General features: G+C 47.6%; 3 protein-coding genes across 3 annotated transcripts in view; 1 reads left to right on the forward strand and 2 right to left on the reverse strand.

Moving 5' to 3' along the window:
• The window catches only part of LOC144138591 (sphingosine kinase 1-like), a 98005-nt gene extending 97175 nt beyond the window's left edge, over positions 1-830 (reverse strand). The window contains exon 1 of the mRNA XM_077670955.1: positions 164-830. Within this exon, the coding sequence (XP_077527081.1) occupies positions 164-581 (418 nt within the window). The 5' untranslated portion in view covers positions 582-830. The remainder of the gene's footprint in view (positions 1-163) is intronic.
• A 230-nt stretch (positions 831-1060) lies between these two features.
• Rpl18 (ribosomal protein L18) lies at positions 1061-6357 on the forward strand. Its single transcript, XM_077670956.1, has 6 exons — positions 1061-1122; positions 1248-1334; positions 1513-1620; positions 1716-1814; positions 3215-3338; positions 6152-6357. Exons 1-6 carry the CDS (start codon positions 1120-1122, stop codon positions 6295-6297), a joined length of 567 nt encoding a protein of 188 aa, XP_077527082.1. The 5' UTR covers positions 1061-1119; the 3' UTR covers positions 6298-6357.
• Positions 6358-9655: 3298 nt separating this feature from the next.
• Positions 9656-17066, reverse strand: part of Engase (cytosolic endo-beta-N-acetylglucosaminidase) — a 30001-nt gene continuing 22590 nt past the window's right edge. Inside the window, exon 9 of the mRNA XM_077670957.1 lies at positions 9656-10149. Within this exon, the coding sequence (XP_077527083.1) occupies positions 9870-10149 (280 nt within the window). The 3' untranslated portion in view covers positions 9656-9869. The remainder of the gene's footprint in view (positions 10150-17066) is intronic.

Below are 17066 nucleotides of genomic sequence, written 5' to 3' on the forward strand. Positions count from 1 at the left end.
AAAAAAAAAAATGGTACGTGTCAAACTCGCAGAGCAATCTTGCTCGGCACGGATCACAGCCGTCAAGTTCCGCTTCTACGGCGGGAATCGTCTCTCGCTGACGGCTGGCAGAGAAAAAGGGGGGCCGCAAAATAAAATTGCCCTGCGCGGGACGTCGACTTACCGTCACCTTGCTGCGGTACGACGCCTCGGAGAAGCCAGAGGAAGGCCGACTGCCAGATCCTCGAGATGGCGAGGTTCGCCTCGTAGTCGCTACCTTTGTCCACCGCGAACACATAGGTCTTTTTCTGTCGCCGCTGGTAGTTGCTCTTTTTCTTCTGGACCAGGTGGTAGGCGTAGACGCAGAAATAGGAAACACTTTTCTTCAGCTCGGCGGCCCGATCGGCGACGCGCATTACGTGACAGCCGATCACATCGTCCAGGTTCACCTCGGTGCGCGATCGGTAGCGGGCAAGCCCCTTGCCCTTGACGCATGGCTCGAACACGAGCTGGTTTTCATACAACGCGACATCGTAGTCGTCCTCCGAGTTCGGGTAGAGCCGAAATTTGTCTTTGAGCACACACTGCATGGTTGTCTCCATCGGCCGGCGGCACCCCGGTGTTTGGACGGCTGCTCCGACAGGCGAGGGTCAGGCAGACGACATGGCCGAGAGCACACTGATCAAAGCCAGCGCCGGCACACCGCTGATGCTCGGCTAGCGTTCGGCAGCGGCTGCAGGAAGCACGCACGCGCTACACATGCACGCAGCTGACTTGTCCCCGCTGAAGGATCAAACAATACACAAAACTGGCAAGCATGATCGTTTTTACACCAATGCGTGGATAGCTCACCTGTGCTGACATCCATGAACTAATTAGAAAGGTGCTGCCACCTTTTAGACCTTCGAGGACACTGCAACAAAAATTAAGAAAATAAATTTTTACAACTAAATAATTTCAAGCTCTAATTTTTTTCTTTTCTCCACTATTTTAAATGGCTATAACTTCCTTTATATAATAAAGCTTTGAACTTAAAAATAAACATTTATTTACAAGGAAGTCAACTCAAGCCAAAGTCAGTCGCGAGCGCAGTCGCTGCGGCTTTCCCATGATTCCTTTCTCTTCGCGTGTATATCCGCCATGGTGAGTTTGGGTCTTAGGCTGTGTGATTTTAAATCTACATAATCTGTTTAATTCCCTTCGTAATTCAGATTTTCGCTGCTAACAGCTTAAAGAGCATACATTGATGATGTGTTCTCTTTGCCCAGGGTATCGATATATGCCACAAATACGACCGAAAGGTCGTCAGGAAACGGCCCAAGAGCGAGAATGTCTACCTCGGCCTCCTGGTCAAGGTAAGTTGTAAGAAGATAAAATTTCTCCGTTGTGCCGCCAAGGAACGTATGCTAATTGCCGCTATCATCTGTTCACTGTGTTTGTCTTGTCTGTCTCGCGAGCGGCAGTTGGTTCCGGCTTGTCTTTTTTCCGGACGATCCACAACTGCCGGGTTAACGGTGTCCCCTTTTCTTCTAGGTTTACCGTTTCTTGGCTCGCAGGACCAACGCTAAGTTTAACAGGATCGTGCTGAAGCGTCTCTTTATGAGCAGAATCAACCGGCCGGCGATATCTATCGCTCGTGTGGTGAGTGCCCGTGTTTTTGCCCGTCGTTGCATGTTGCCGCTGTTGAAAGGGTGCGTACTGACGCTGCGCACGTTTTTTTGCCTCAACACTCGCAGTCCAGGTTCATGAAGAAGCCCGGGCGTGAAGGCCTCATTGCAGTGATCGTCGGCACTGTGACGGATGATCTTCGCATCTACGACCTGCCCAAGCTGCGTGTAAGTGGTGCATGCACTCTGTCGTTTAGCGTTAGTACGCGTGTAACGAAACTTGGCAGTCCCGGACATTTGCCCACGAGTAACGTTTAGTGGTGGCCGTTCTTTATTTGGTGTTCATTAAATGCCGCTGGCCTTGTTGCTGCCGAGATATTCCACACCCGAGCACATCGACATTGCTAAGTAAACATCGGTGCGCAGTTGTATGTTGCATCGTGTAGACCTACAGGTTCTTGGACGTGCCCCGTGCGTCAAGCAATTCGTGCTCTTGTAGCGCAGTTGTTAAAAAGCAGTTTTAAGTGTCTGCAAGCTATCTGGAGTTTTCGTCGCCACGCTTGCTAGTCTGAAAGTAGAGCTCAATTGTGTGATACACGTTTTGTCGCTCGTCAGCTCAGGTTCTAATATCTGGCAAAGCTAGCTACAGCTCCTGAGGAGACACCGAAGCTATTTTGCCGAAGTCTCACCGTCTAATTTACCCTCGTAACCCATAGCTTGAACATATAGCCAGAGCCCTAGTTTATCTGGAACAGGTCTCGGTAAAGACATGCCATTTGTGGCCATGCATGAACCACTGCAGTGAAGTTACGCTAGTTGGCCATGCGTTTCCACACCATCCCAGTCATCACAATTTCCTTCCTTTACCTTTTCCACGGTGAATACCATTTTTCATTCACGTGGAGTTAGCTTGAGCGAGCCAACAGCCAGGGTTAACCAGGGATTCCAGTGCAGTGTGGCCGAGTTGGCAAATGTTGTAGTAGTGGTGGGAGAGATACATATGCGTCAGTCCCGCTTTTTGGCACATTTACGTAGGTTGGCCGGAAAAATCGTCAGTCTGGTGAGGTAATTGGACAATGTTTACTTCAGTAAAAGCTCGTTAATTCAAACTCGAAAGGGGACCCTATAGTTTGAATTAGTGGGCGGACGCTAGGATGAATGGAAATCGCAGCAGACTGTGCGGGCCGAACAAAAAGAAGCGACCTCTGGACTCATCGCAAAATAGGCGCTACTACACGTTTGTGGTGGGTAGGTGAAATAAGCTGTTGCAGGAGCGTAGTGCACGCTCCACGCGGTTGTTTTCCTCTTTCGTTGTTTTGTATATCCAGTAAATTTGGTTTGGATTTGCAACGCATTGTGGTCACTCTGGGCGACTTCTGCTAGGAGCGATGGAAACCAGGGGATCATAGTTCGAATTAACTGTTCTGGATTTTGACGCTTTCGCATTATCGGGAGTTTTCCCCCATTGAAATATACAGGGCTGCGCCTTGAGCAGTGCGTGAGTTCGAATTAACGAGCTTTTACTGTACTTGCTTTGGTGTCTCCCCTTAGCACAATGGTCTCACGTCCTCGGTGCTTTTACTGGCCTGTGGCCTGTTTGTGAAGTGCGGCTGGCCTCTTTGGTGCAGGTGTGCGCTCTGCGGGTGACTGAGCGGGCGCGTGCCCGCATCCTGAAGGCGGGTGGCGAGATCATGACCTTCGACGAGCTGGCCGTCAAGGCCCCCAAGGGCAAGGGAACCGTGCTTATGCAGGGTGAGTTGGCTGGTGGTACCTCCACCCGTGTGTTGCCCGTCTCAGTTTTTATTAAACCATTACTGTGCAGTGAAGTGTTCACACCCTCTGACACATGTTCTTACTGCTATAATGGATGCCTGTGCCATAGAGCAGGCGTTTTGGCTGTGCCTTTTAGAACTCTCCAATCAAGGTTGTAAGAGTGGCGGGTCATCGTCTTGTAAGACAGTTCTTTGGTTTTGGATGTTCAGGTACGAAAGCAAAAACACATGAACAAGTGCCACTTCTTAGCTGTACTGCACGGTTTGCTTTGAATGTGCATGCGACAGCTAATCCGCTCATGCTGAAGTGTAACTGCGCGAGTAGCTCCGCATAATGCTGCAGCCACTGCGTGCAGAGCCTCAAAAATAGCTTGAACGAAGTGCCTGAATAGGAGCCCTTAGGAGGACTCTGCAGTGTACAAGTAAGGTTTGATGTTGATGGAGACACCACTTGTGACAACAGCATTTGCTTATTAGTGCAGAGAATATGAAATGCATAACGGGCATCAATTGTGAAAGGTGAAACTCGGGTGGTGGAGCTTGTCTAAGCAGTTACCTGTGCCACACAAAATCGGGTACATCCGAGTATATGTAATCGGGCGCTCTTGCTGAGCATGTTTCTCAAAGTTGCTGGTGAGATTTGTTTCCCGTTCTTTCTGTTTCTCGTAATCGTATGCGCCACCAGGAAGCCTTGTGCCAGCGAACACCAGAGCTATCGCCTTTTTTTACTTACTGGGTCTCCATATGACACCCAGCAGCAAAACTCCAACATTACTGGCACACTAGGCTAAACAATACCTGATTTTCACAAAAGTAGTTTGTACTACTACTGGCTGGAGAAATTCCCTTTCTGCAAAGGCTTTCAATGGCGCATAAAGAACTAGAAATAAGAGAGGAGTTACTGTTTCTATTGTTTGTTTTTACGCAATCAGAACATGGTTTTCCTTTGGAACAAAAGCTGGAACAGCTCTGGGTAATGTGATCCTGCAGTTAAAATGCAGATTAGTTCAGCCGTTAGCGCTTATCAGCAGCACTGTGTGTAGCTTTCGCACCGGGCATCCAAAACCACTGTGTGTAGCTGCCGCACCGGGCATCCAAATTGCGCAGTTAGCTTGAGTGAAATTTGCAGTTTTGTTTGAGAGAGGTGCTAAGCTTGCCTTGTGAAAAAGCACTATGTGGCGTGCCTCTGCTGCGTTAGTTGTAAGCATGTGAAGCCAGCAACGTTTAGTGGATGTCCGTTGAGTGATGTCGGACATTGGACTCCTTCAGTGTGCAACTTTCACCATTGACTGTGATATGTGCAGTGATATGTGATATGTGCAGCTTCAGCACCTAACAGCTTATACCCCTGTCACATGGGCACTTTCAATCGCGATTGAGGTGATCCGGATCGGGCGCTGCTACGCGGCAGTTTCAACCGCAATCGAGCCCGATCCCGCCCGATCTCAATCCTGATTTCTCGAGCGCGATCGATGTTTCCATTTGCGATTGGACGTAAGTGGTGGTACTCTCGTCCCCGCCGACTAATGGCACAGAAGGTGACAACTTCAACCAACGCCACAAATCGTACCGAACAACTTGCCCCAAAGAAGCTTGCGGTAACATTTAAATAGTTACGTATACCTACGACTGCACAAAGTTACCAGGCTCCAGCCGCAAAGTACATCTTTGGCGCCGCCTGGCGCACGCGAGTGCAACCGGTGCAACTTCACAGTCGGGATTGAAACGTGCCATGTAGCAGCGGCGGTGAGTCAAGCACGCTCCAAAAGTCAATCGTGCTTTGCTTCAATCCGGATTGAAAGCACCCGTGTGACAGGGGCGCTGTCCATTTCAATTGAGCCCCGATTGGTGAGAGAAGACACAACTAGGTTGGGATGCACCACACGTCAAGCAGAGGGGATGCATGTGTCTGATGTCATTTGGTCAGGGGCCTAGCAATTGCAATTGAACTTCGTTATAATGAACACTGATATAATTAATTATCGACAATAGTGAACTAAATACAAACTTTTGGACTAACAGAAACCATGAGCGCCATGCGAAATATCGGTTGTAATGAAAAAAATACTTGGTTGGTGTTGCGCACAAAGTTGTGGAACTTTTAATCGTCTGCGCAAAAGGGCATTTGACTGATTGCGCCACCTGCAGTGAAGAAAATGGGAAAACAGAGTTCATGTGGCGATTTGACAGTTCTGATTTTTACCTATACTGTTATATTACAAACTAATTTACTGCCCCAATACTTTGCTATAACGAGGTTTGGCTGTATAACTTTGTCAGGATTGCAATGGGCATTTTTAAATTGGACAGCGATCCGAATTCTTCCACTCGTGTTTTGGCTTTCTCAAAGCGTGGAGAAACCTTTGGGAAAAGTGGGGAGGTTTCTGGCACCACTCAGTGACGAACGGTCTACGACGTTGCCCTGCAGCCTTTGCTGGGCTGGTTAGGGTGGTCGGCTTCTGACCAACATAGACGCATGTGGGGGCCACAGCATGCCCAGGCCCTCGGCAGTACCAGGTGTGCTGGTTCCCCAAGCGCAGGGCGAGCACGTATATATCTGCCTACATCTCTTCCTCTCCCAGAATTTAGAAATTTTAGGGAGGTTGGTGATGGAGTGTATTTTTGCAAAATGTTTCACGCTGGCTGTTTTGTGAAATGGTTCAAGGCTGGGTCTAGTTGATGTGGTTCCTGGCTAATGGAGGTACTTCGACATTGGAACGGCTGCTCGTACACAATGGAGCGAGAGCTCCTCTGCTGGAATAGCAGTTTCTAACAGGCGTTTCCTTGGTGCAGGCCCCCGCAATGCGCGCGAGGCGTGCCGCCACTTTGGCCTGGCCCCCGGCGTGCCCCACAGTCACACCAAGCCCTATGTGCGGTCCAAGGGACGCAAGTACGAGCGTGCCCGTGGCCGCAGGAAGAGCCGCGGCTACAAGGCCTGAGCCCCCTGCTGATCCTCCTGGACACAATAAAGAAACTACACCCCGCCTGTGGCAGAAAAACCGTGGTGTTGCAGTTGGTCTCGTGGCTCGTGCAGCAGACACGCTGTGTGCTGCAGTGTGAGTGAGCCCACAGTATGCCGTGGTGGTGCATTTTGCTTGAAGCAGCAGCAAAAGGCAGTGGAGACTGCGCCAGAAGGGCACAAAATGTGAAGAACCCGCCGCGGTGGCTCAGTGGCTAAGGCGTTGCGCTACTGAGCACGAGGTCGCGGGTTCGATTCCCGGCCGCGGCGGCCGCTTTTCTGATGGAGGCGAAAAGCAAAAACGCCCGTGTGTACGAGATTTCGGCGCACGATAAAGATCCCCAGGTGGTCAAAATTAATCCGGAGCCCTCCACTACGGCGCGCCTCATCGCCTGCGTTGCGTCAGCGCGTTAAACCCCAACAATCAATCAATCAACAAAATGTGAAGAGTGGCATTCACTTGCAGTTTACATACCCTACTTTAGAACAAGCTCAACATCTGAAGGTTAACGAGGTGCTGATGAATGGCTTAAATGAAAAGTAGTGATTTTATCTGCAGTATTTATGAACTGCACACAAAAGTGATTACTAGTTCTGGCACATTGTATTATGAACAAAATTGTTCTCTGGGACCAAATCCTTTAGTTCTATGGTTGTTAGTGGTTTAAAAGAAATTTACCAGGCACTTTACAAATGTATAGGGTAAAGTAATGTCATTTTTGTCATCTGACCTTGGTTGTAGCAATAAGCCACTTTTTGATATTTTAAAAGTCCAGTTATGTGAAACACATTTGGAAGAAATTGACCTTGGTTCTGCTGATTTGTGAATGTTGTAAGTCTCGACAAAATTCCTGTCGTGCGGTTGGCTCTCAAACAACTGGTAATCAAGTCGGGTTAATTATCCCTGCCATGGAGATCTGGAAACAGCCTGGCTATGCCAGTTCTGTGTTGTGTCACAGCACGTGCTGATTTGCCAAATTGGCACTGAAATTTCATGTCGAGCTATGACAACGGTGGTGTTCACGGCAGAAATGTGTTCCAAGCCTTGGACCAGTGTCATCCTACCGCATGACCCCTTCCCAAGCTTCATAACCCAAGCCTAGTCAGCAGCATCTTGCCACAGCAAACGCGCCTTTTGGCCAACGCCTGAAACTAGTGTTCCACCCAGTGTGTAAAGGCTGTGGTGTTTTTGTGGCAGCTTGGACGTCAACAGGTGCTCACCGGAAACAGCAGTGCAGTTGCTGCACAAATTCCATGGTTCGTGCGAAGGGATCTGCAACTAAATGTCCGTGGAGGGAGGAACCCACCCCTGCAAGACCATGAGCCTCTTATAGTGGGTCTGGGAACTGCCAGCGAGGTAGTTCCCAGACCCACCAACAGACCGCCAGCAGGTCTAGGAACCTGCTTCTACCACTGCGTGAAGCACAACCTTCAGCAGACGGACAGAAGGTTCAATTTACAACGGGAAATAAAACAGCAGGTATGTGGGATGGGGCAGAAAGAGAGCTATGAGGCAAGCCAATAGTGGGCAGCGTGTCATTACTAGGGTCCACACCTTGTTCAGTGAACCTCCTTCAGGATGCAGAAAAGTAAGTACATATCAGTTCATCAGGGATTGAACCTGGGTCACCACGGTAGGAGCCTAGTGCATTGGTGCTGTGCAGCTGTGCTACATGGCCACCTTGCCTGTGGCCGAGTAAGAGTTGGCCCAGTGCAGGGGTTGTTGCCAACCCACAGGGAAGGAACGGAACACGCCCCTTCTCCCCTTGTCACTTCCTATCTGAAAGCCGACATGGCAGTTCTGGCCTCCCCCATCTTCACACTTAGCCAGATAACCTCTTCACATCCTGTGGCTGCACAGGTCCAAAAAAATGGATCAACTTAAAGGAAAAAACAACGGTTTTTTCCTTTTTGCCGCAGCATACCCAATGCAATGCCTCACACTGCCCACCATCTCCCGTTCCATAACATTGTTTGGGAACTAGTGGTCGAGATTTGGCTACGGGCAGGTCCCTCGGTCCAGGGCTCCCAACAAGCTATAGTTCAGTTGCGCAAAAAAAGACGAAGACTGAAGCGAGATGACACGACACAGAGCGCACAATAAGTGCAACAAGTGTGGAGAGCCATCCAACTTACTCCACTGGCACTTCTACGCGCCCGGAACCACCCAGGCTTGCTTGGAACACTCCTATTCTTTTGAACACCTGCTGAACGAGCTACACTGATTGGCCTCAGTACACCGAAAATGGACCATGGGTTTTGGCCCGAGAACTTTTTTCCAAACGTGTGATTTCTTTTCTGTGTGTGTGTAACAATGTTCTCTTAGCTCACTTTTACACATTTTTTCGTAAGTAAGAGTGATTTGGTGTGTTTCAGCTAGGTTTAGGGCTGAAGTACAGCATATGCAGGCGTTTAACATTCTGTATCACGGTGGAAGTGCTTGGCTTGTAGCTAACAAAATATCGCTGAAGGCAGCACAACCGCTTTAGAAGCAGGAAAGGACACTGCTTTCTCCAGATATTAAAGCAAAGCTTTTTGTACCTCACTGATGGCATTGAATGCACAGTAGGAAAGCCAAGTTTACACAATGGGTTCCCCAAAATGATACATACATGAAGGCACACGAAGTGTCTCGAGGAAAAAAACGATTCCTGTGGTGGAAATTTAACCTGCATCCCTCTCGTAACAAAGCCGCCATCTACGCGATTGCGCTATTCCGACAGTCAAAGCAATTTGGATTTGGAACTGACTTTGACTTAGTTGCATGAGAGAAAGCGCCACATTTTAACTATCTTGCTCTTAAGAAAGGGGATTTGATTTTTCCTTCTTTTTTTTTTTTCTTACGGTTGGTGTGCCTAAGCCACCTTAACATTTTTTTTTCTCCGGAATTTTACATGTGCCTACTGTTTTAAAGCCTTTGCTCTTCATCAAATTGTTCTTTTGGGGTTCTGCGAGACTTGTACGTCTTGCTGCCTGAAAGGCTTCCAACTTTTGTAGCTTGTTAATGGTGGAACAAAAGCTGTTCCTTTTCAGGGCACATACCCACTAGGGGGATTGCACAGAAATCGGCAGCTTTGAGGTCCCCACTTCGCAAAACAATGAAGTGGAAAAGTAGCAAGGTGCGTGCCACCTGACAACTGAACATGATGGCACAAGAGTACAAGAAAAAGAAGGCGGTCAACCGAAGTTAGTATCGTTGAAAACATGTAAGCAGACTAAAGGGCCCCAAGGAATTTTTATAGGTTGCCCAGTCCCCTTACAGAGTTAGTAACCTAATTCACGGCACAAACAAGCACAAAGAGGACACACTTTCAGCCAAGAACGTCAGCATTTCCACCTCTAAAGTAACAAACGAGATATTTATTGCAAAATACTTTCTCATTGCACTCGTAGTGTTGGCACATTAAAAATAGGATCTTGGTTGTATGACCAGAAACTCCACATTCTTCAGTATGTTGTACACCGGTGTATGGCAGTGCTCGCTTTTTCTCTCAAAGCGACCCCCCAAGGACTGAATCGGCAACACTTGGAGCCGTGCCAACAACCCCTGAGTCAAGCCGTCGTTTTCTCCACGACCTTCGACCTCTTGTCCTTTGGTTCTGCGGTGCTGTCGCCTTCGTCCCCCGACGCATCTCCCGCGGACAAGTAGTCCAAGCCCTCGTTGCTCGAATGGGACCGGTCGTCGCGGATAACCTTGATGTCTGGCCGCTTCACGATGAGTTCCCCCAGAAGGCAGCTGTTGGGCACAGACCCGTTCACGAAGCAGGCACCGACTTCTTCGAGCATGACACCAGAACCAGATGCACCCTCCGGTTCCTCTACTGTGTACCTCCTAGAAAAACAGAGGAGGGAAAGGACCACTGGTTTGGTTAAAAGTCCAAAGACAACATGGTCTTATTTGTTTGTTTATGGTTATTTGGATAAGTGCCCACAAACAGCATGATGCCTTAAACGTGGTGCACAGAAGAAATAAAGGAAAGGAACATGTGTACAATAGAAAAGCAGAGCATAAGAAATGAAAATAACATCAATGGAACAAACATTACATGGCTGACTCACATGATTCTACAACACAAAAAAACACACTCAGGCTTTAGGCGCACTTTTTAACAGCTCGGACAAAAGTGCTGTAAGTCAATGATACTCAGATCAGGCGCCCAGTGAAGTGAGTTGTAAAGGAGCTGCATTCTCTGGATAGTACTTTTACGATTGACGGCAGGACAAAATAGTGGCTAGGAACGGCATCGTGTGGGGACATGAAGATTGATGGAAGTTAGCAAACCAGCAGAGTCAACAGCACCATGAATGAGCTTGTGAAGAAAGCACATATCGAGGAGTGTTCTTCTGTCACTCAGTCTGCTTAATCCAATGTGGTCAAGTATTCTGTCGTACGCGTAATATATTCTCCTCAAAAGGTAAGCTTGTGTGAGCTGTGTCTATAGGTGGGATTTCCCAGGTTCTTCCTTTCCTGTCCTTTGCAGGAAAGGTGATCCAAGTGGAAAAAGGCAAGCTTATCTATGCACTGTCTCCACAAATAATCAAAGAAATTCGGCTTGGGCATTGTTCACCGTGGTCAATGCTGTCTAAATGTGCACACAGCAATGCAGAATGAGAAATGTGGTGCACACAGGATTCAATTTCAAAGGTGGGGAGGGAAAACACTAAAAAAAAATGAGGGGGAAAACATGAAGGAATGTAAGGTGCAAAAGAATAAAACATGTGTAAATAAGGAATCTTCCGGATGCAGTGGGCGTACTCTTATACAGAACAGCTCTTGGCACAAGGGCAATTTATTGTGCCTTCGTCTGAGCCAGGCATGGTCCATTTTCTGAGATACAGTTGTCGGCTGCCACACACATGCTGGCCACATGCTCAAGGGACCGACACACCTGAGGCGGCCGTGACGTCAAAGGGTGTGGGACCCAATGCCATTTGTGTAGGTCCGAAGCCGACTGGCAGTGCAGATGGGGACTTCTGCACACCATAGTCGCAGACCATTCCTTAGGGCTTTGGGACAAAGTGAATGGGCCATTCATTCAGCGCACACAAGCGCATGAGTTGCAAGTAGGCCTGATAGTTTCGGGATGCCGGCCTTAAGGTATACAGTGTTTACTCGCGTAATGAACGCACTCGCATAACGAACGCACTCCAAACTTTGGCTGTCAAAATTAGGTTTTTTCCCCCATAATAAACGCATCCCCAGCTTTTCAACCGTGCAGTCCCATGAATGGTCCTACTGTACCTTTCCCACTTTACTCGCTCGCGCTGATGATGACAGTGCATGCAACCTAGAGCCAACTCTCCAAGTAAAAACGAACAAACACTCCGGTGTGGTGTCGCGGTACAGCCAATCACAACGACGCTCAATCCACACGGTCCACTGAGCGTCTAGCCCTACTTTTTTTATGATAGATTTGTTGCTTGCTTTTCCGCTCGTCGTTTATTTTAAGCCGGCGATTGGCCGAAAAGTGAGTTACACGGCCAGTTTTAAGTTAAAGGTTGTGGAGTACGCAGTTGAGCAAGAGAACCCTGCTGCCGGTAGGCATTTCAGATTTGTCGAAGTGAACCCTTGACAAACGAGGACGAGTGCAGTTCAATAAAAACGCTGTGTGTGTACGCGTATATTTACTGTAATAATTTACTGTATATTTACGCGTATATTTACTGTAACGCGTAATTGTGTATGCGTATATTTACTGCGAAAGGTAGGTTATCTACTGCAACATTTTGCTTCGTGCTCGGTGGCCTTCTTTCATCACTCCTGAAAATTTCCGAAAAATTACCCTGCATAATAAATACACCCCTAACTTTGCTTCGGTTTTACGGGGAAAAAAGTGCGTTCATTACGCGAGTACATACGGTAATTTTGGTGTAGGCATGCCTATGTTGCACATCTAGGCCTTCTAATTTTTTAACTGTGTTTTGCCTCTCAATGTAAATTGCAGTTATTTTCTCTCAATTTTTCTGCCAATCAGAAAGCCTTTCCACTAATCCATTTATTCTGGGTGCAAGTTGCTACACCTGTTTTCTTGTTTCTCTTTCCATTATCATTTCTCTGTCACTTTCAGTGTAGTTTTGTTTTGTTGCTGTTGACGATCACCCTGTTATTAATTTAAGTTTGTTCCTCCCTAACTCAATGCTTTCCTTGAGCCTGTAAGGTATTATAAATAAATAAGTGAAGCTGCATTAAGAACGAGAAGGTATTGGCATTTACCTCCAGTCACAGCCCCTAAGCTCCAAGGGAAAGCTGTGCAGCTTTCTCCAAACATGGCTGCTTAAAATAGCAAGATTATGCAGTACAGGGCAGTCACTCTGCTAGATGAGCTAATAACCAGACAAGCTGTTAGGGGCCACTGAATCAAAAATTAAAAATTGGGTGTTTTGTACATGGTATTACAACAGGGCGTACACGCCTCTACATCTCATCCCACCTGCCACGGTGGCTCAGTGGCTAAGGAAGGCATTGTGCTGCTCGGCCCAAGGACGACACGGCTTCGATCCCAGCCACAGTGGCTGCTTTTCAAATGGAGGCGAGAAGCGAGAACGTTCGTGTGTCAAGATTTTAGCGCACGTTGAAGATCCTCAGGTGGTCGAGATTGATTCAGACCTGCACTACGGTGCGGCTCATAGCCAAGGTGTGGCTTCGGCTGGTTAAACCCCGCAATCAATCATCCAGCGACATTCTGAAGAGGTAAAAAAAAAGTGGAGCTTAAGAAGTTCAAGCTTTTCTCAAGTGTGACATGTGGTTAAATACATGAGGAACTCACCGGTACTACCGGTACTCACCTACGCGGCAGAAACTTGGAGGCTCATTAAGAGGGTTCAACTTAAATTGAGAATGACTCAGAGGGCAATGGAGCGGAAGATGATAGGTGTAACATTAAGGGACAAGAAGAGAGCGGAGTGGGTCATGGAAAAAAACGCGTGTTAAGGACACATTAGTAGAAATTAAGAAGAAGAATGGTGTAGGAAGGGCATGCAATGCGCAGGCAAGATAACCGTTGGTCATTAAGGGTAACAGAGTGGATCCCTAGAGAAGGCAAGCATTGCAGGGGGCAGCATAAAGTTAGATGGGCGGATGAGATCAAGAAGTTTGGAGGGATAAATTGGTGCCAGTTGGCACAGGACCGGGGTAATTGGAGATCCATGGGAGACGCCTTTGCCCTGCAGTGGGCGTAGATAGGCTGGTGATGATGATGATGAGGAGAAACTAATAAATGGCACCTTCGAGTGCGTAGATGGCACACCCCAACCCATGGTGTATGAGCCCCAACCAAGCCACCGGCAGGAAGGCCCCACGAATTTCCTCGCTACCTCTCTTTCATGGCGGTGCGCCGTGAAATTGGAGCAGACGGGGCGTCAGGTTTTGTCCATGCCCTGTCGGCCACTTCCCTTTTTCTCCTGTCCTTCAGCCACGTAGCCGTTAAGCTCTAATAAGCACAGTTAACCACCCAGTATAACCGAAATCCAGTGTTCTACGCGAAAACCCACAACGAAACAGTTAATTGAGGGTAATGTGAGCAAAGGGAATTGTCGGCGGCCGCATACGTGCTGACCCTGCCCTCGCGAGGCCACCACACCTGGAACTGCCGTGGCATCAGGGAATGTGGGACCTGATACCATTTGTGTAGGTCTGAAGCCAACTGGCCGTGCAGCCATGAACAGCCGCACGACATAGTTGCAGACCATTCATCGGAACGCTGGGATTACATGAACAAGCCATTTTTGAGACACTGAAGCATCCTGAATGTTTTGCTCGCTTGTTGTTTGTTTTTGTTTGTTTTTTTCCCTCTCCCCACCGGATTCGCAAAATGGCCAACTGTTGTGGTGGGAGTAGACATCAAAGCCACATAAGGTTCGCAGGTAGCATGATACTGGAAAGCAATTATAGTAGTAGAAGCGTGTAATTATGGAAAACACTGAATACTTTGTGATTAGTGAGTGCTGTCGGAATCAATTTGCAACGCAGTTTTACCGTTCGAATTTTTCAAATGTTTGAAATTCAAAAATAATGGAGCTGTAAAGAAGCTGGCTCGACTGCAGAACACGACATACTCATATGAGCCACCACCATTACAGAGGTACTGACATCAATTTGCTGAATAAACATTATTGTAAAATTTGGTTCCTTTACTCAACAGGATGCCCTGGCTGAAGTATGAATGGCCAGCAATGCATGGCACATAACTTAATTTGGTGTCTTTGATATCAGTGTGACATCTGTCCACGGAAAGGAAAAGAAGGTGGCGCAGCCGAGATTCTCCGACATTTGGCAGGAACGTTTGATGTCACTTCACATCTGCAGCTCAGTGATGGCTGTGTTCGTGAATTGATGCACCGCTCGCCAGAATGGCACTCTCTGCAAAAACGAAGTTCCACATGTGGGAAAGGAGCTGATAACATAGCCCATAATTGCAGCAGAGGTCGTCACCTTTCTCCATTTTTTACTTCTAGCCCATATTCCGTGACAAAGTTGTGGGCAGCAGCACACGTGCCACCCCCGTGCTCAGCAGGAGACCAGCACACCTGAAAGTGCCCTGGCGTCGGGTATGTGGGACCCGGCCCAAATTTCTGTAGGTCCGAAGCAGACTGGCCATGCGGTCACAGAGAACAACCGCATGGTAGTCACAGACCTTTCCTCGGGACGCTGGGATTACATGAACAGGCAATTTTTCCAGCTGAGAAAGCCGTGAGCCAGGCAGACATTTAGGGTAGGCCAACCCCACTTGCAGCAAGGTTATGAACGAGAAGGTAACGGCATTCACCTCCTACTGCAGCATTTATTGCACAAAAAAAAGCTTGCTTCACTGCAAATGTCGCCAAAAGACTATAGCTGTTTGCTGCTCGTGTGACATAACTCCTTATCTTATCTGTTGTGGGCTCCCACCCCTCACTATTTCCTCCTCCCCTCTCAGGGAGGTTTGAATGAGGGTTTGTTCAATGCATTTCAATTTTCCCACCTTCTCACGGCTCGTGCAACATCTGTAAAGACAGCATGCATTTTTCTTTGTCTTTTTTTTCTCATTCTGCCTGGAACAGCAGGAGCTGTCCTTTCTGTGCTTGCTTTCACCTCACACGAGCTAGAGCCTTTCTGTGGCATTTTAAACATGCTGTTCTTTTTCACTTGCTATTGGAAAAACCAACCCCGCATGTATTCCCAACAAAAAGAACGCGGGGACCACAGGCTAAGCATTTACATGTTGCCTCAAATGTGCCTGAGGTTTTCTTTGCGCCAAATAATGGGGGCATGCATTAGCAATGCCAGAAGTTTCAGGAGTTCCAAAAAGTTCTGCCTATATATACTTTTTTTTTGACGTACTGTTTCAACTTCTGGCTGGAAGGATAAGTCGAGGGACAGACAGACAGACAGACAGGCCAACATGTTTGAATTTGAGTAGGCCAAGAAAGTAAATAATTAGACAGTTCAGGCACACGGCTCAGGTGGAGGCAGTCACTACCAGATGAGCTAACTCGGTAGACAAGACCTGAGTGGTGCACAAACCACTGCATTGACAATTTATAGCACCCTCAGTGCTTGTCAGGCAGCAAACAATGCTTTATTCACTAAGAAATTCAACAATTATCGGCAAGTTTTAAATTCCCTTGCTGCATCGAAGAGGTGCCTGAAATACAAATGCTGAAATCACTCTAACAACAATTGTTAACTGCAGTAACCAATGTGGGAGTTGGTTACCGCCAGACTCCTAGGTGGCGCAGCGGTTCTGTCGCCTATGAATTCCGTGCATTAAACTGTTTACTTCAGATAAAACCTGTACACACTACATGTTGCCACAGTTCGTATAGATCGTTCTGTGAAACATCGGGTATGATTTGACAGAGACGCGTCTTACGGCAGTTGGCCGGTGTCGTATCACAAAATCATCTGCATTACGGCACGGTCTCACTTCATCAACTGGCAGTAGTACATTCCGTGGGCGGTTCAGTTGCTTACATGTTTATGTGTTCGTACGAGGCTTCCATTGTTTACCCCATTATTCTTGCCGCTATAGGAGAAATATGCACCAAACTTCAAGAGCAAGTAGCTCAAACTGCAAGCTTATAATCCCAGCTTAATTTGAATTTGATTACGTCAGCCTCAACTAATCGCACGAGCGGGTCATAATGTGCCTTGATGCTAGTGCGGGAAAGCAGCTGGCAAGTCGCTCTCTCTTCCTTATAATATAGCTTATTTGAGTGCAGCTCGTGTTAACACGGTACGAGTGTTACTTCAACGAAACAACATTTCGAATGAACCATTTGTATTTCATCTTCATGGCTCCTACAGTGGCAAAATTTGGTTAAAGGGACAGCCAACTGATTTTCGTGGAGTATATGCTCTCTAGACCAAATGAAAGGGCATCGAATAAAACACCTTGCACCGAAATAGTTTTCCTGACAGGGCACTGCAATGTTTGAAAGCAGAATATTTAAATCTAACAGCTTTATGCATGCTGCTAAAGCGTATGCTAGCAACCATGACAGTGAGGCCGCGCAGCAACATTTAACTGTACACGAGATGAAAAGAGGTATTTAAAAACATGTCCCCAGCTAAAACAATACACACAGATTGAACTGAAATGGAGTTGTTTGGACACGCACCATAGCATCCTGTTTAGACACTACATGGCGCCACCTCTCAGACTTCAGAAAGTTCAGTGCAAAATTAAAATTGCGGTCACTCCCCCCCCCCCCCCCCCCCCCCCCCCCCCACACACACACACACACACACTATATAAAACGCTGGCATTC

The sequence above is a fragment of the Haemaphysalis longicornis genome, unplaced genomic scaffold, assembly GCF_048455015.1.
Source record: "Haemaphysalis longicornis isolate Haplotype H1 unplaced genomic scaffold, Haemaphysalis longicornis Haplotype H1 scaffold_5, whole genome shotgun sequence".
NCBI lineage: Eukaryota > Metazoa > Arthropoda > Arachnida > Ixodida > Ixodidae > Haemaphysalis > Haemaphysalis longicornis.

Bases quoted from the DNA above. Each gene is read 5' to 3' on its own strand.
- Rpl18 (XM_077670956.1), top strand. The intron at 1,815-3,214 runs GTAAGTGGTGCA...TCTTTGGTGCAG, and splicing joins ACGACCTGCCCAAGCTGCGT to GTGTGCGCTCTGCGGGTGAC. The intron at 3,339-6,151 runs GTGAGTTGGCTG...TCCTTGGTGCAG, and splicing joins GGGAACCGTGCTTATGCAGG to GCCCCCGCAATGCGCGCGAG.